A 17,299-nucleotide genomic window follows, 5' to 3' on the forward strand; every position below is an offset into this window, starting at 1 on the left:
GAAATGTTTACTAAATGTGACTATAGTCGTTCTGCTGGTGCGTAAAACAGGTAGGCATCTCATCTTAAAACAACGAAGAAACCCTTGGTGTATTTCAGTGATCTAGATTCTAGATCAGTGGTTCCCAACTTGATTTTGCTTTACAAATCAGATTTTACATTGGACAACAAATGGTGACGCAGCATTGTGCCAAAATTGTTCATCATATGAAAATCAATTTTGTTTTTAAAACTAATGTTAACAAAGATTAATAATAATGTTAGTTAATGCATTAACTGATGGAACTTTATTGTAAAATTTTACTGTTTTATATATATAATACATATATATATATATACTAACTGGAATAAGTTTGTTAACTGATATTTATGTTTTATTTCAGCTTTATTTTAGTTACCAGAAACATTTGAATAAGTTTTAGTTAAAATAACATCGCTGGTTTGGGCGATTCAACATCAAGACCAAAAGAGATTTCTAATGTTTCAAATATTAAGATTTCAAATATTTTGCTATATTAGCCACACTCACGCTGTTTTTCCCTCACACACCAATTGATAACCACTGATCTAAAACTGTTTCGCCTCAAAGCAGAATAGTGGGAACACTGAAGAACAAAACTAAACCTGTTTGTACAAATCGCTGTGCATTTTTAGCCAATAATAATATTCTTAATTTTTAGCATTGTATCTACAATGAATCTTTGTGATTCATCCCCTGAATCATATCATATATATATATATTCTCCTGATTATAACAGGCATGACCGTCTGGTGATCACTAGACTCTAGTGCTGAAATTATAGTGGAAATTGTGAGTTTGCCACGTAATTGTGCCTAGTCTTGTTGTTCTGAGACGTCATGGCGAGATTCTGCTGGCAGAGTCTTCCTGTGCGAGTTCCTCACTAGACGGTCATCAAGCTTCTATTTTTCACTACAGCGTAGTTTGGATATTGAATTGAGTGGCTACACATTTATTAAAGGCAGAAGTTTTCTTGAATTTCATGTGAATAAAGGTTCACGAAAAAGTGAACATCTTGACATTGTTTACTCATCCTCATGTCGTTCTAAACCTGTACGACTTTTTCTTCCGTGGAGGAAATATAAAAAAAACGTTTGTTTTCCACAGACGTCACAAGGTTTCCACAAATTACAGGTCTGGAGTTCTCATGAGGGCGAGTAAATGACAAAATGTGTTTCTGAGTGAACAATCCCTTTAATGATTCACTTGAGTTTTGTGTGAGATCTAGGTCTTGTGATAATCCTGTCTTTTAGATGTAATTTTGTCTTGATACTGAATACATAATATCACACAATCAATAGTGGTTCTGTAAAACTAAACTGCAATGAAAGGAAATGCTTATCAATATTAAAAATATAATTATAATAGAACAAAAATAGTTTTGTTTAATACATTTATTTAAAAATGTCTCTGCTTAAAATTTCTGTATACCTTTGTTTTGCTGTGTGTGTGAAAGAGAGAGAGAGAGAGAGCTTTTACAACACCACTCTGTCATTTATGATGTTGTTTTCACAGTAAAGTTGAATATGGAGTATAGATTCCAATATTTTGAATTTACATTTTCTAAATTACTTTACTAATTACTATTTATTGTTTTGTGTATGTTTTACTTTCTCTCTCTCTCTCTCATAAATATATATATAAATATATTTTTCCATAAATATATTCTATTTATACAGTATATATATATATATATAAAACTGTGTATAGAATATATAAATGTGTGTAACATTAGAAAAAAATATACACAGTATATATTCTACTGCAATAGCAAAAAATAAATGAATAAATAAAATCTAATGAAGAAAAAGTTTTATTTGCACATGACTTTCAGGTACTAACAGCTCTGTTGTGGGTGTTCTATTCTGGATTCAGGCTACAGTTTATATGTCCGTTCATAACATTTGGTCCATCCAATCAGAACTCAATGTCCCAGCCAGACTCTTCATCAGGTGGCGGCTCGTCTGTGTCCTCAGAGAAACAGTCGAAATTACTTGTGTCCAAAGGCCCATCCACCTGCAGCAAACAAACAGTATATGTTTATTACTTTCCCAAACTCATTTTCTCTGTACCAAAAACATCATACAGCAAAGAAATGTATTCACTCAAGACAGCAACACTGTAGTAATATCTCAGACCAAAGTAGGATTATGTCTGGGATAGTTGATTTTTTTTTTTTTTTGAGGTCGACTCAAATTAATTTTCAAATAAATGCAGTCCATGAAATGATTAATTTGTGTAATTGGCTGAAGAATCTCTCTTACATTTGGTATAAATGGAGGAGTCAAGGTTCCTTCACGAATACCATCCCAGTTAAACCCCTCAAACCATCTGCAAGAGACATCAAAACCAGCACAGACCCAATATCATGACTAAGTCTTAAAATAAGTGCAGTATTGTGCAAATGTAGCGACAATGTCAGAGCATGTCCTCTATACTTGTGTTTCTGGATGTCCTTCACTCCGTTCTTCTGGTTGCCGAGTCTCTCGGATGGATTGTCCCTGTCAGGATAAACACACATGCAAACATGACACACTTAAAGGCTGTTTTTCAAAATCTAGTAAGGAGTGCTAATCTCGTCAACAACATTATAAGGCCGTTCCATTTAAACACATTTCAAGGGTTCGGCCAGTAGGGGGCACTCATGCAACATAAGCAATGCCGTACATCCGAGTGAACGAGACGGGGGAAAGTAAAAGTGATATAAAAAAAAAATATCTTGTGGCCTGCGTATTCACAACGAGTACAAATAGCGATGCAGATTAACACTAGGCGATTTCCTAGGCAGATATTGACTTATATATTAAGGACTATATTAGGGTGAAGCACAGGCGAAGCACTGCTACTTGGGCGTGATATCTCTGCGCCCAAGTAGCAGTGCTTCGCCTGTGCTTCCCCCTAATATAGTCCCAAGTCAATATCTGCATAGGAAATCGCCTAGTGTTAATCTGCATCGCTATTTGTACTTGTTGTGAATACGCAGGCCACAAGAAGTAATTAGGTGGGTTTTTTTTGTTTTTTTTTTTCATCACTTTTACTCAGGACATGCTAGCTGGCAACAAAGGATTCCATTCATTATGCTAAGCTAAGCTAGCGCCGACCGTCAAACTAAAACAATGCATGCACTGAGACAAAAATGCATTTGCCGACCTATCTAAATGTAGGAAAGAAGGTGAATAAGCCCTATTTCAAAAAACGGTGGAGTGTTCCTTTAACGCTTCTAGTTTGCAGTGCACAAAGAGAGTATAGATATAAATGCTGTATAGTTAAGCACCTCCCTTGGCTTTTAAACACAGGCTTTTTGAATAAACGTGCTCACTCCATCTCTGTACCTGCACAGTCTCTTGACTAAGTTCGCAGCACTCTTGGTGATTTTCTTGGGAAACTCCACCATATCGATTCCTCGAAGAATAATGTTATAAGTCTTCATGGGATCTGACCCTGAGAAAGGTGGGCTTGGATGGAAAGAGGAAAATGGTGTTGAATGTTAATAATTAGTAGAGTCAGAGTGTGAATTTCACTTCCTGGGATTCTGGCAACAGAAAACTTTAAACTGGTTAATAATGTCATTAGTAAATCGCCAACCTTCCACTCAGCAGCTCAAAGATGAGGATTCCAAGAGACCAGTAGTCGGCCGACACGTCATGACCTTTATTTAGGATGATCTCAGGGGCCACGTACTCTGGAGTTCCACAAAATGTCCACGTCTTCATCCCCAAGCCAACTTTTTTAGCAAAACCAAAGTCTGTCTAAAAAACAATGACTATTCTTTGCTTTTTGAATATTTTGTTTGGTAAATGTACACAAATTTAGGAACACTTGACTGAATTTATGTTTCTCGTCTGCTAAGAAATCTAAGGATTATGCTTAAAATTAGCTTTGTAGACTAATGTAATGTGTGCCTATAAATACATTTCTTTACAAAGTAAATTTTTTTATTTAAAAACTTTTCTTTTTAAATGGATAATAAATGTAGCAGAAACACATGTACAGCAATTTAATTAACAGAGTTCAAACATAGAACCTTCTGGTTACAGCCTTCAGATCTGGTTCAGTGTTGTTATTGTTAAAGTGCCCACATTATGCTTTTTGGGATATTACCTTTCATGTAGTGTGTAATATCCCTACATGTCACAATCACAACCAACTTGAACATCTGACCAATTAGAGCAGAGTAGACCAATCACAACCGACTGAGCCATCTGACCAATCAGAGTAGACCAATCACAACAGACTGGGTCGTCTGACCAATCAGAGCAGAGTAGACCAATCACAACTGGGGCACGTTCAAGTTCAAAACGGTGCGCAACATTTTGCTACGGTTTCCGGGTTGAACGGCATGTTTCCTGGAAACGGCGTGCACCGGTGTGCAACGGGGTTTGAGATACGTTTTCTCTTGTTTGGTGGGTGTGTCAGAACTGCAGTCCAATCAGCAGCAACATGTATATAAAGCACGCGGTATTAAAGTGAACTCGCACAATGGGTTCAAGGAAAGTAATTTACATTTAATTTAGTTCGATGCAGCTCGGCATACGCAACAACTGAGGATATTAGAAGACATGTTTGTCGTAAGTTTTATTGTAAAAATGTAGGATATCAACATAATGATGTAGTTTATATTTTTAGCTTCATTGCAAGTGTATGACATTTGGTATAAACAATGGTAATTAAGTGCTTTTCCTAAAAATGAGAAAGAAAATACAGGGTATTAAAACAAATAAAGTCAGTATGTGAGGCTAAATAGATGTGTTTTAGTCTGAATTATGTAAGATGTGTGTGCTTCAGTTTCAGCAATCCCTTCACTCGATTGGGATGTTCTCTTTTGTTCTGGGCAGCAAGTGCAGTAACTGTAACATTGGGCATATTTTGTAGTATTAAACACATATTTATACCGACTTCATCAGGCTCCGAAAATTCTTCACAAAGAACACAAAGAATGGCCTTCTCAGCTGCCATAGTTGCAACTCTGGCATCATCAGAACAGTGTGTTCAACGCATGACCGTTTCTGTTTAAAAAACGTTGTGCAATGTTTTGTCGGGGCTGAACGCAGCCCAGACTAGGCCATCTGACCAATCAGAGCAGGCTCTGGGAAAGGAGGGGTTTAAAAAAGACCAAATCCTTTATCAAACCGTTCCAGACACTGTGAGAAAAGAGCTGATGCTGCGATTGGTTATGAGAATATTAAAGTGTTTTTTGACCTTGGATTAATGTAAACATTGTAGAAGACATCCCAAACAAAACTAGGAACCTTTAAAATAGCATAATAGGGCCACCTTAACTAAAACTCAAACTATTATAAACCATTTCTGTTAATTAAAACAAAGCTGAATTTCAAAATATTAATACATACTCTAATATTAAATACATGATACTAAAATAACACTGCTTTTTTTTACCAGCTTGGCATATCCATGGTGGTCCAATATGATGTTCTCAGGCTTCAGGTCTCTGTAGATGATGCCTCGGCAGTGGAGAAAAGCGAGAGCTTCCACCACACATCCAGTGTAGAAGCGTGTGGTGCTGTCATCAAACATCCCCCTGAAACAGTCCCAGAACTCCCAGTCAGTTACTCAACCCGTTCAGATGAGCATGACAAAACACTGAGAGGGTTCTTGATACCTGTCTCTGAGCAGAGTCCACAGCTCGCCACCCAAACACGCTTCCAATAACATGTACAAGAATTTAGAATCTCTGAATGTCCGATACAGTCTGAAGCATAAAACCAGTAAGGACTTATTATCGCATGCTTTTCATAAAAAAATATAACGTAATGAATCAATACTTTAAGAGAAGACTTAAAGAGAAAATCCTTAAAATGTAGTCATGAGTTTAAAGCTACAATATGTAATTTTTTTCGCCGCTAGGGGTCGCTAACCTCTTACAATAACAAAGGCGTATGTTGATGACGCATAAGCGGAATTATGGAACTTGCCGTCATGCCGAAGGATCTAATGTTTATGGATGAGTGAATACATTGATGTTTTTAACATGACTGTGGTATGAAGCAGGTCGCGATTGCTAATGAGAGACAGAGATCAGCACCACACGCGAGTCCCGCAGATATAAAGGAATAAGGACATTTCATTCTACCGAACTACACGCAAGTGCTGAATTAAACTGCATTTGAGTGTGTTGAAAGTTATATTGTTATTCTATGTTTTGGTTTGTCTGTCTGAGACTAGCAGTAAGCTAGATCAACATTAGAATAACATACTGATCATATTCTAACATTTCATCATGTTGAGCTATATAACATTGATTAGTTTTATGTACATTTGCTCACCTCTACATTTGCGCGTCTCTGTCAAGTGGAAGTTTGTCACGGACGTGGAGCTCTCGGCATCTTGAAAACGCCACGCTGACATTGATCCTCGTTTTAGTTCTCCTTTTGTCCCAAAGTCTGCTTGCCATGGTCCATAATGTTTGAACAAAACAACAACAGCGTGAGCGTGCCGCTAGACGTAACGCAGTTGTCTACATCTGTCGCCATGGTTACTATGGCAGTACGAGCGGAAACCAGGTAAAACGCAGATATTATGGGATTATATTATGTAATTGACAGGCGACAAGTGGGACAGGGCGACAGGGATGAGCCATTATTTAAAATTGGAATTTCTCTGAAATTAAAAATCTTTGGGAACTTTTGGGATATTGTAAATACAAAACTGCAGGAAATATATCATACTGCGCAAGTGATTTTTGAATATTTTATTACAATATTGTAGCTTTAATTCTCCATAACTCATTAAAATGTAATGCATTACAGTTAAATCAATCAAATGATGTGATTAAGTGATCACAGGGACTCTGACCTGACAGTGAAAGGACTGTGGGCTTCCATCATGATGCGTCTCTCAGAGAGGATGTGACCCTGTTGACTCGTGTCCAGGATGTGGCGCTTTTTCAGGACCTTCATGGCAAAGGAGCGACTGTGATCGTTCTTCAGCTGCACCTGTAAAGAGTCGATTTAAACATACTCTCATTCCTCAAGTAACATCTAAATGCTGCTTTCATGATGTGAAACCTATCGTACCAGCTGCACCCGACTGAATCCACCCATCCCCAGCGTACAGATCACACTGATGTCCCTGAGAGACATCTGAGAGAAGAACACGGCTTCTGCCTCTAACCTACGAGAAATATCAATTATTCTCATTACCCAGAATGCTTCTCATTTCTGAACATTGAATGTGAAGGAGCTCATCGCGCGCTTACTTGGCCTTCACCTCTTCGCTCTCGTACATTTTATTGCTCATACTGTCCAGTCCACCGATCAGCTGCTTGAAAGACCTGTTAGAGTTTAGAGTTTTATAAGCAGTCAGTACATGTGACAAGATGGAGAAATTATGTTATTAGTTCACTAACTGTTCTGATACTGTGATTGCACAGGTTCTGATTTTGACTGATGATGGTTGTGATACTGATTATGATAGTTATGATTTTAAGAGATTCATTTCAATGGTAATGATTTAGATGGCTATGATTTTGATTGATTGTGGTATTGATTGTAATGTCATGATTTTTAGTAAATATGATGATTGGGATTCTGATTGAGATATTTATTGTGATAGTTATGATTTTGATACATTGGGATGGTTTGTTTGAGTAGATTCTGATTTTAACTAATTATGAGGGGTGTGATATTGATTGTGATGGTTATGATTCTGATTAAATTAATGATAGTGATTTTGATAATTATTGTTTGGGATGGTCTTGGTTTTATTTTTGATGGTTACGATTTCGATTGTGATGGTTGTGATATGGATTCTGACAGTTATGATTTTGAGTAAATGTGATTATTCTGATTGAGATATTGTGATAGTTTTGATTTATTGGGATGGTTGTGATTTTGTTTGTGTAGGTTCTGATTTTGACTGATTATGATGATTGTGATAGTTATCATTTTGATACATTGGGATGTTTGTTTGTGGAGATTCTGATTTTGACTGATTATTAAGGGTGTAATACTGATTGTGATGGTTATGATTCTGATTAAATTATATGATATTGATATCAACTGTTATGAATTTGATTGCTTGGGATGGTTGTGATATTAATTTAGACGGTTATGATTTTGATTGTGATGGTTGTGATATTGATTCTGATAGTAATGACTTTTGAGTACATGTGATTATTTTGATTGAGATATTGATTTTGATGGTTATGATTTTTCTTTTTTGGGGGGGGTTGTGATATTGATTGTGATGTTAATTTGAAGGTTATGATTTTGATTGTGATGGTTGTGATATTGATTGTGATGTTAATTTGAAGGTTATGATTTTGATTGTGATGGTTGTGATATTGATTGTGATGTTGATTTGAAGGTTATGATTTTGATTGTGATGGTTGTGATATTGATTGAGACAGTTATGTCTCAACAGTGATTGTGACAGGTATGAATGTGATAGTTATGATTTTGAATGATTGGGATGGTTGTGATATTGATTGTAATATTAATGATTTTGAATGATTGAGATGTTATGATGTTAAGCTGCTTTTGAATGGTGACTGTGACTGTTCTGCAAGCTGCTCACTCTCTATCCACAACCAGACATGTCACATCTCCAACAGCGGTTACATTTGCTGAACGCACATCTTCCCTGGGAAAAGAAATGAAGAATGCAAAAGGTTATTCTTAAACCTAACCACAACGGTTAAGAATGAGAATTATAACCTTAAAACCTTAAAGTTCCTCACTGACCCTTTGAGAGCCTGTTCTCCAAACCAATCCCCTGTAGACAGCGTGGACAGGAACACTGGCTCCTCATTGGCTGATTTCTGCTGGGTGACCCTCACCTGTGGGCCAAAACAGCCACAAAATTCATAATAAATGTTCTGTTCTACAATCCAGCAGAAAACCTCAGAAAGGCTCTTTACTCACCTGGCCCTCACTGATGATGAAGAATGTGTCTCCAGTGGCACCCTGACGAATGATGTAGTCACCATCACTGTAGTGAGTCTAAAGAGTAAAGAGAGATGGAGAACAAAACAATATGGTCACATAAATCAATTTGGAAATGTTTTCAGAATGAATGTGCAGAGATCAAAACACCTCACCTCTTCCAGAACATCTGCTACTTTACTCAGCACATCTTCAGTTAGAGTCTTGAAGGAGGGCACGCTGACAACACAATTCAGATAGTATTACTAGAATCTCAAACACTGTCAAAAAGTCAAATGTTGAATTTGATTTAATGCAAAATTGTGTTACCTCCGCAAGAACTCCATGTAGTTTGAATGCTTGAGAAGGCCAGTTCTCATCATGATGGTTTGAAAACCCTGTCGGTCTATGGCCCATAGTTTGATATCAGTCAGGGCTGAGAGGAAAGAAGATGACAATGGTGAGGAAGGAGGAAATTATTCAATATTTTATTTCTAATGAAGGCTTTACATGCAAATAATTGCTGCTACTAGATTCCAAATTCCAGACCATTTAGTTTCCTAAACTGTCCTTTCAAGTAAAGTCAAAAAGCCTCCAAAAATAATAAATAAAATGTATAATTTACTTTATTATTACTTATTACTGCATTTAATCATGGAATTCATGGAATCCATGACTTGGACAACAACATTTAAAACAGATTAGCTGTGATTCTCTGCTTTATAATCCATAAACAAGGACATGTGCAAATATAACTCTGGCCACAATCTCTTCACCTAAACACTTTTGTTCTGTACTTCATCTCAACATGACTGACAGCTGCTGCATTGAGAGCTCTTCACGTCCCACTCAATGTAATTACTCGGCCAGCCCACCCCACACAAACACTTTCACCTACTGTTAATATTCCTCTCTAAACTCTCAAGTCAATTTCAAGTAGAATATTTGTAGACATTGAGAGACATTTTATTAACACCTGCAAAACCAATAAATACAGTCCTGATAAATACAACACCCTCATTATAGGTTATTTGATGGCATAATTGTATGAATAAACATCCTACCTGCTTTAACTTCCAAGGTTACTATTCTTCCATGACGTGAAGGGCTATGTTCAGCTTACTACCCCCATTAATTGTACTATTTTTACTGTATGCAATAAGTATATTGTGTAAAGTATGCAAATTATTAGTATGCGCAGGTACTTGGATGACAAAAAGTGCTGTATACAACAGTGCACATGTAACGGAGGCCAGCTAGTAGTTGCTGTGCGAGTAAACCTCACTCCTCTGATCTCAATAGGCGCTCTAGCGACAGACGCTAGAGGCTGCAGTCTTTAGCCTCCTTGTTAGAGCGCCTGACTCTCATGCCGGAGACCCGGGTTCGAGACCCGCACGGAGCGGGGTGTGAAGGACCCGGGTGAGAGGGGTTACATTGGTGCCGTGACCCGGATGGGAGTGAGGTTTAGGGGGGTGAGTGTAACGGAGGCCAGCTAGTAGTTGCTGTGCGAGTAAACCTCACTCCTCTGATCTCAATAGGCGCTCTAGCGACAGACGCTAGAGGCTGCAGTCTTTAGCCTCCTTGTTAGAGCGCCTGACTCTCATGCCCGAGACCCGCACGGAGCGGGTGTGAAGGACCCGGGTGAGAGGGGTTACACACACTGCACAAAACTGTATCCCACCATGCAATGCTTTCAACCTGACCTTCCAGTATGAGAAATGAACTGCCGAGATTTTTAACATTTCCTTCAAATTTCCCAGGCTTTAATTATATATCATTGGATTCGAAATGGAAAGTAAACATTTTAATTTATGTGATGATTACTGCATGCCACTCACTGATCAAAACAATCAAAAGTGAAAAAAGTTGGTAAAGAAAAATGACATTTACACACAAACCGACCACCAACCGCAACTTGCAGACACCTATTTACATTTTTAGCTCAACTGTCACGGAATAAAATGCACAGGATTGTAGGATATCAAAGGCAGTGATGGATACATCAAAAAACGATCTGATGAAGGTATCTCAGGAGACACAATCATTGGATTCGGACATGCCTTGTTGCCTTCCTAGCTCTGTATGCTCCTTGCATAGGCAGCATTTTTTCAGATTTCGGACGCAGCCGAGATTAGGAAAAATTTTGTTTTCCCATGATAAACCACTTAAATGACTCAATCTGGCATGTATTCAAAAGATTACAGTGACTGCTAATAAACTTTGGTGAAAGTCAAGTAAAGTCCTTTAGACTTTAAGAAGCTGTAGACATTTCATAAAGACCTTCACAACGTTCTGTTTTGCCGCTGTCTAATGCACAACAGTAATTGTCAGTTAGTTATGTCAGATGTACCTTGAAAATGGACCTAACCAAACACATTTACAAAAATGGCAAGAAAAATGAGAAAGCTCAGAAAAGACTGATGGCGTGAGAGCAGACAATGAACGCACAGAGCTTTAAGAAATTGTAAAGCTATTCATTTAGCTGACCCTGAACAGCAGACCTCATCTGCCATCAACACAAAAGAGAGATGTGACAATATGCAACTATGACGTCTGACAGTGCATGCTGTCTGCAATGTTCAAAGGTTGCAAATCAATGCATACAACGTTTCACATTCAATCTTAAACACACTGTAGTATGCATTATATACTCCACATTATGTTGTATGCATTGATTTGGTCATGAACATGTCTAAAGTTGAGAAACATGATTCTTAATATTATAATAATTTTGTTCAAAATGTTAATAATTAGCCAATAAATCATAAATCCTCCCAAAATGTATTTTTGGTCTTACTCTGATTGGTAAGCCTATTAGTGTTTATATTTTAGACCTATCAGGGGAAATTGTACTCGCCTGTGCGTAATATGCCGTCATATCTTTAAATATTGAAAAGTTGCTCTGGCTACTTTGTCGCATGTGGGAGTGGCATAGGTTAGTTGTCACAATGAGTGAAAAAGGTTGACATGAAACACGCAAAATCTCAATCCTAGTGTAAATCCATCTTAAATTGTACAAATTTTTGGGCTGTATAGAGAAAGAAAGCTAATTTGTAGTACTATTTGTTCCAATCCTGCAAATCTGCTCCGGGTTCACAGGCGAGATTGTTACAGAGAGATCTCTGCATGAACAGGGACAGCCAAAGGCCCCATTTTAATTGCATTTTTATTATTGTGATTAAATAGACACCACCTGAGTCAACTCATTTCACCCCAATCCATCACACTAAACCGATGTGTCATAAAAAGGGCAAAGGATAAGGTGAGGGTATAATAGAAAAACCATATGGCCAAACATCCCAGCAATTACACACTGACAATTCCTCCATGTTCACTCCGCAGGAAAGAGCCGTTTATAGGGATGAACTCAATCTCAGAAGCCAAGGCAGACGGTCGATAGCCCAAAGCCCTGACAGATGAACAGGAATTCAGACTCAAGACTACAAACTGTGCATTCGTGATCTTATTAGTTCAGGCTTGTACATTTTGTGTTTGTCAGAATTAGAGAGACAAAGGTTACATCCTATTCCCTTCCTAATTTCATTTAATTATTTTGTTCTTATTAATAATACATTGATCCACTTGCTCTATTGTTATTTGACTATGTATTATATTTAATATCTTATATTACTCTAGCATTTCTATATTTTAATCATTGTATGATTCTTTGACACTGTTAAACTGACTGATTGTTACTTTCTCTGAAATTATTTTAATTTAATACATTTTTTTATTAATAATACTTATTTAATCCATCCACCCATTTTACTACATGTAGTAAATATATATGCAATATATACATCATATGTATATTACATTTATTATCTTTATTAACATTTCTATATTTTAATTATTTAATTATTGTGTGATTGTATGATCCATCCTGTTCCAATTTAATATAAATTTAACTTAACTTTAAACTAAATTAAACTAAACTAAATAAAAGGTAAGTAATTTAATGTAAATGTTTTATTAATTATTCGCTCTGTTGTTTACTCTTTTACTTTTTATTATTTTATAGCCTTTTACTTTTATTACTTTATCTAATGTTTTAATTTTCATTATACGCCAAGCTGCAAACATGTTAGCATTAGTATGTAGTTGGCTATTAAGGCAAAACAAATTAAAACTCAACTGAATCGAAAGAAATACAGAAAATGTCTAAGACATAGGAAAAATTAAACATTCAATGCCCTTCAGTACGCGGTGGAACAAATATTTTGTTCTGAAACACCGTTTATAGACTGTCTATGTGAAATACCCAGGCGGAGTGAACCTCACCCGTGACGGTGGCCGTGCGCGTGCAGTTGTAGAGTATCGCGAGCTCGCCGAACACTTTCCCCGGCTCGATGGTGCACAGCTTCTGCCCTCCTTTAGTAACCTCCACCAACCCCTCTGCACAGAACACACACAAACAAAACCAACAACCTTGAGTCTGTGAACGAGATCAACGTGTAGGAGAACCGTTAAAATACATTCAAATAGCAAAGAGTGCATTAAACTGATGAAAAGGGAAGTTCTATTCAAATAAATGGTGATCTTTTGAGATTTCTATTCATCAAAGAATTCTGGAAATAAATGTATCATGGTTTCCACAAAAAAATATTACACAACATATAATAAAGAAATGTTTCTCGAGCAGCGAATCAGCACATATGATTTCTGAAGGATCATGTGACACTGAAGACTGGAGTGATGATGCTGAAAATCACAGGAATAAATTACATTTGAAAACATTAAAATAGAGATAAAAAAGCTACTTTAAATTGTAATAATATTTCACATATTTTTTTTTTAATTAAATGAATGCAGTCTTGGTGAGCACAAGAGACTTCATTCAAAATCATTTAAATCTTTCCAACTCTAAACTTTTGAAAGGTGGTGTGTGTAAAAGAGCTGCAATTCTTCAAATATTCCTTCAATGTTCCACAGAAAAAGTGCTTGTTTTGAACGACATGAGGTTGAGGAAATGATTTGTTGGATTTATTTGATTTTTTTGCCTGACCTATTCCTTTAACAGTCAGTGCAAAGCCTATGGAATAATAGGACCCATCATGTGAAGTGTTTTCTTTGCACAGAGGATCACTGTCACAAACACATGATGAACAGCAGCAATTTCAAATGCCCACTTCACAGAGCCAAGCATAAAAACAAAAACACTTAGTGTTTTTAGTCAGTTTTACATGTACTGTTTCTCAAAATAGTTTTAATCGCACATAAGATAATTTCTTAATACAAATCTTGTAGATGTGAGGCAAATGCTCCTCACCTTCCAGGACATAGACGGTAGAGCCGTCGTCGCCCTCCTGGATGACGCAGCTGCCCTGTGCCAGAGCTGTGGGATTCATGCAATCCATGATGGTGAGGATCTGGCTGGCCTCCAGATGCTTCATGAAATCATTCTCCAGCAGAGCCCTCTGGATCAACTCCCGAGACCTGGGATGAGCACAGGGTGACCCCAAGAGACATATTATGCTCTTGGGGTCTACTAGAATCGGCTTTCATGCTTGAATGTTTACACATTATTTTTCAAGGAGGGAGAAACCTACATAAACCTAACAACATCAGTTGCCATGATTTTTGAATGACTTATCATGAGAGGGAAAAATTACGTTTTAGTCGTATAACATCGGTTAATGAAAACGCTGTCATTTCGCAATAGATTTTTATCGAAATTTAGAAAATATCACAAAAGTAAATCTGTAATGTGTCTACAGACATTCATAAATCCTCTCCTGTGGCCTCATGGGATAGTAAAGTGTCCATCGAATACACACTCCTGCCAGAAGTAATAGGTCATCCAGGTACTTTTTGCCTACATTTTTACGAATGTACTGTATGTATTCCAGACATACTACTCTGGTGGCGTACTGTTTTTTGCATACTTTTCGGACACAGAATGGGTAAACGCTAACAATGCCATCAGTTTTGCCTTATCAATTTGATAGATTGGGGTGGGAAATACAACGTCTCTTGGACATGGCAACAACACACTACTAACGCAAGTCAACCAGGCCTTGTCCCTTTTAGCGTATGCCATGGGCGAGAATTTAGTCTGGCCATCACCAGACCGAGCTCAATCTTTTAAGATTGAACATTAGTCTGGTCTGCTCTGTATTTTCTACTGCACAAGAGGCGTGATCAACGGGCATAGTTCAAATGACTCTGTACGCAATTGGATAGTCGATCCGGGTGACGTACTTTGCAGTTGAAAACCATAGACAGTATATAAACTGGACACAGCGACCCCATTGGATTCAACAGAGAAAAGTGAAGTCAATTAGAAGCACTAACTTCCTGATGGCCGAGCGTACTGCGCAGACTCAAACTAAGCTTGACGACGTAGATGTGACATGAGCAACCCGTCTGTCTTCTAGTGGCTGTGCCAAGAGAAATCTGAATCATTCCCTTCCGAAACTTGCAGAGACGGAGAGTGTGAGTAGGAGGTGTCCATGAGCTAGGAGCAGGAGAAACTTTTGCTAAGTATTCTGATTAATTATTTTGTCACTTTGCCTCCACGTCCCCCCGATTGCCCGCGAGCTTCTCCTCCTGTCCATACGGTAATCTCTCTACTGTGCGACAGAGAGTCGCGTGGTTATGACGCAATTGTTAGCCTATTTTTACAAAAACTGCATCTACGGGGCCATAACGTAAGATACAAGGTAATGGAGCCTTTTAAACATTTTCGTGTTTCTTTAGAAATAAATAATGGACAAATGGAGTCTTTAAATGCCTCAGATGTAAAGTTATTCGCTGTCAAAGTGACGCCAAAATGAATGGGAGTCAATGGAATGCTAACAGCAGGTGGGGGTCCGCTAATCAGTGGCGGCGCCCGGAGAAGCTTCAATATTTTATGAAACCCTGCCCACCTGATTAGTCCTGGTCTGCACTGTATTCTCTACTGCACAAGAGGCGTGATCAACGGGCATAGTTCAAATGACTCTGTACGCAATTGGATAGTCCTTCAACCAATCAGACCAACGATCCGGGTGACGTACTTTGCAGTTGAAAACTCCAGGCAAGAAATGTGTAACCAAACGTGTTGCAGAAGCAGCAATGGAATCGAACCATTTTTGCAGGTTATGCCAAAAAAAAAAAAAACATGAAAGTTAGTGGTATTTACACCCACTCGAGCGATTTGTTTGCTAAAAAGAAGCCATTGAGCATCGTCGAGAGGTTAAAAGGAATTGGACAGAGCCGTAACGGCTCAGGAATTGGATTGGATTAAACCCTCCAATAGCGCGGCAGGTGGATAAGCCAGTTTGTGATTGGTCGCCGCAAATTTGTAAAGGAAGCAGCAGAGATAAATGTACAGGTTTACCCAGTCTAGTGAGACTTATGAGCAATACTGTGACGTCTTCGTTCCTGGGGAAAACCTCAAGACTACAATAAAGGTGGTGTAGGGAGCTCAGAAACAGTGTGCACTGATATAGAGAATAACTCCCTTTGGAGTGACTTTGTGCTTTGTAACTTTCTAGGCCTTTTTAATGCTCAAACAGCAACACTACACACTAAAGAAAGTTGTAAATGTAAAAAGGCATAATAGATCGTCTTTTATGAGCTGCAGGGTGTTTCTCTGGTGTGTGCAGGCTCTAACTCACTCCTCGCTCTTGCTGTAGTTGGTTAGGGTGACGTGGGTGAGTTGATTTGGATCCAGCGCCGTGGGTTCGGCTGATATGGCCTGACGTTTAGTGCGCTGGGGCTCATCTGGGGACGCTGCTCCAATACCAATAAAATAAAATAAAGTGCAACAATAAATAAAATGCAGCATGTGTCCATGTAGTTAATCACAGTCTTCCCAGCTCACCTGTGATTTCTGCGGCCCCAGAGGGGTTGTGTGTGACAGGGGCGGCGCGGAGACGGTCCAGCTCGCCCTGTAGCTGTCTGATGAGGTCATCTTTAGTGTCCAGCTCCAGCTCTAGCTCATCAATAAGAGTGTCACGTTGCCGCAGCTCCTCGATCTTGGTCTGCAGGGCAAACTGGAGATCACGGAGGGTTCCCATCACCCCGGGAGACTGTTACCCACTGGAGGATTATGCATCTTTAAATGCAATGAAATCCAATAAAGAATTCAGTCAAACACACCATAAAAAGCTAAACTACTGTGTTTGCAATGCATGTTTTTGATACTTTATTGATACCAGAAAGAAATGAAGGTGTTCTAGCAGCTAGGATCATGAGGACAGGGTTATGAATAAACTATACTGCAAAAAAAAGGTTTTCTGAGTATTTGTTTTTCCAGTATACATGTTTAAATCAATATACATTTACTTGAGAAGCAAAATTACTTAAGATATTAAGTATTGTTTTCTGATCTGTGTGTGTGTGCGTGCTTAAAAAAGTAAGAAAATATCTGCCAACATCTGAAAACATATCTTGTTTTCCCTTTTAGCTATGTT

At 38.1% G+C, this 17,299-nt stretch overlaps 1 protein-coding gene across 1 annotated transcript; it reads right to left on the reverse strand.

Moving 5' to 3' along the window:
• Nucleotides 1-1,809: 1,809 nt before the first annotated feature.
• Nucleotides 1,810-16,941, reverse strand: LOC308684002 (cGMP-dependent protein kinase 1-like). The gene is made up of 19 exons (XM_081354974.1): nucleotides 16,708-16,941; nucleotides 16,502-16,616; nucleotides 14,170-14,336; nucleotides 13,182-13,295; nucleotides 9,231-9,336; nucleotides 9,077-9,140; nucleotides 8,901-8,978; nucleotides 8,721-8,815; nucleotides 8,554-8,619; nucleotides 7,235-7,309; nucleotides 7,053-7,149; nucleotides 6,832-6,971; nucleotides 5,639-5,728; nucleotides 5,416-5,557; nucleotides 3,604-3,767; nucleotides 3,351-3,473; nucleotides 2,457-2,519; nucleotides 2,283-2,349; nucleotides 1,810-2,034 (listed from the first exon to the last, which is right to left on the reverse strand). The coding sequence occupies exons 1-19, from the start codon at nucleotides 16,901-16,903 to the stop codon at nucleotides 1,936-1,938; spliced, it is 2,061 nt and encodes a 686-aa protein (XP_081211100.1). The 5' UTR covers nucleotides 16,904-16,941; the 3' UTR covers nucleotides 1,810-1,935.
• Nucleotides 16,942-17,299: the final 358 nt, after the last annotated feature.

Source organism: Scardinius erythrophthalmus (genome assembly GCF_964197995.2).
Source record: "Scardinius erythrophthalmus genome assembly, chromosome: 23".
Classification (NCBI taxonomy): domain Eukaryota; kingdom Metazoa; phylum Chordata; class Actinopteri; order Cypriniformes; family Leuciscidae; genus Scardinius; species Scardinius erythrophthalmus.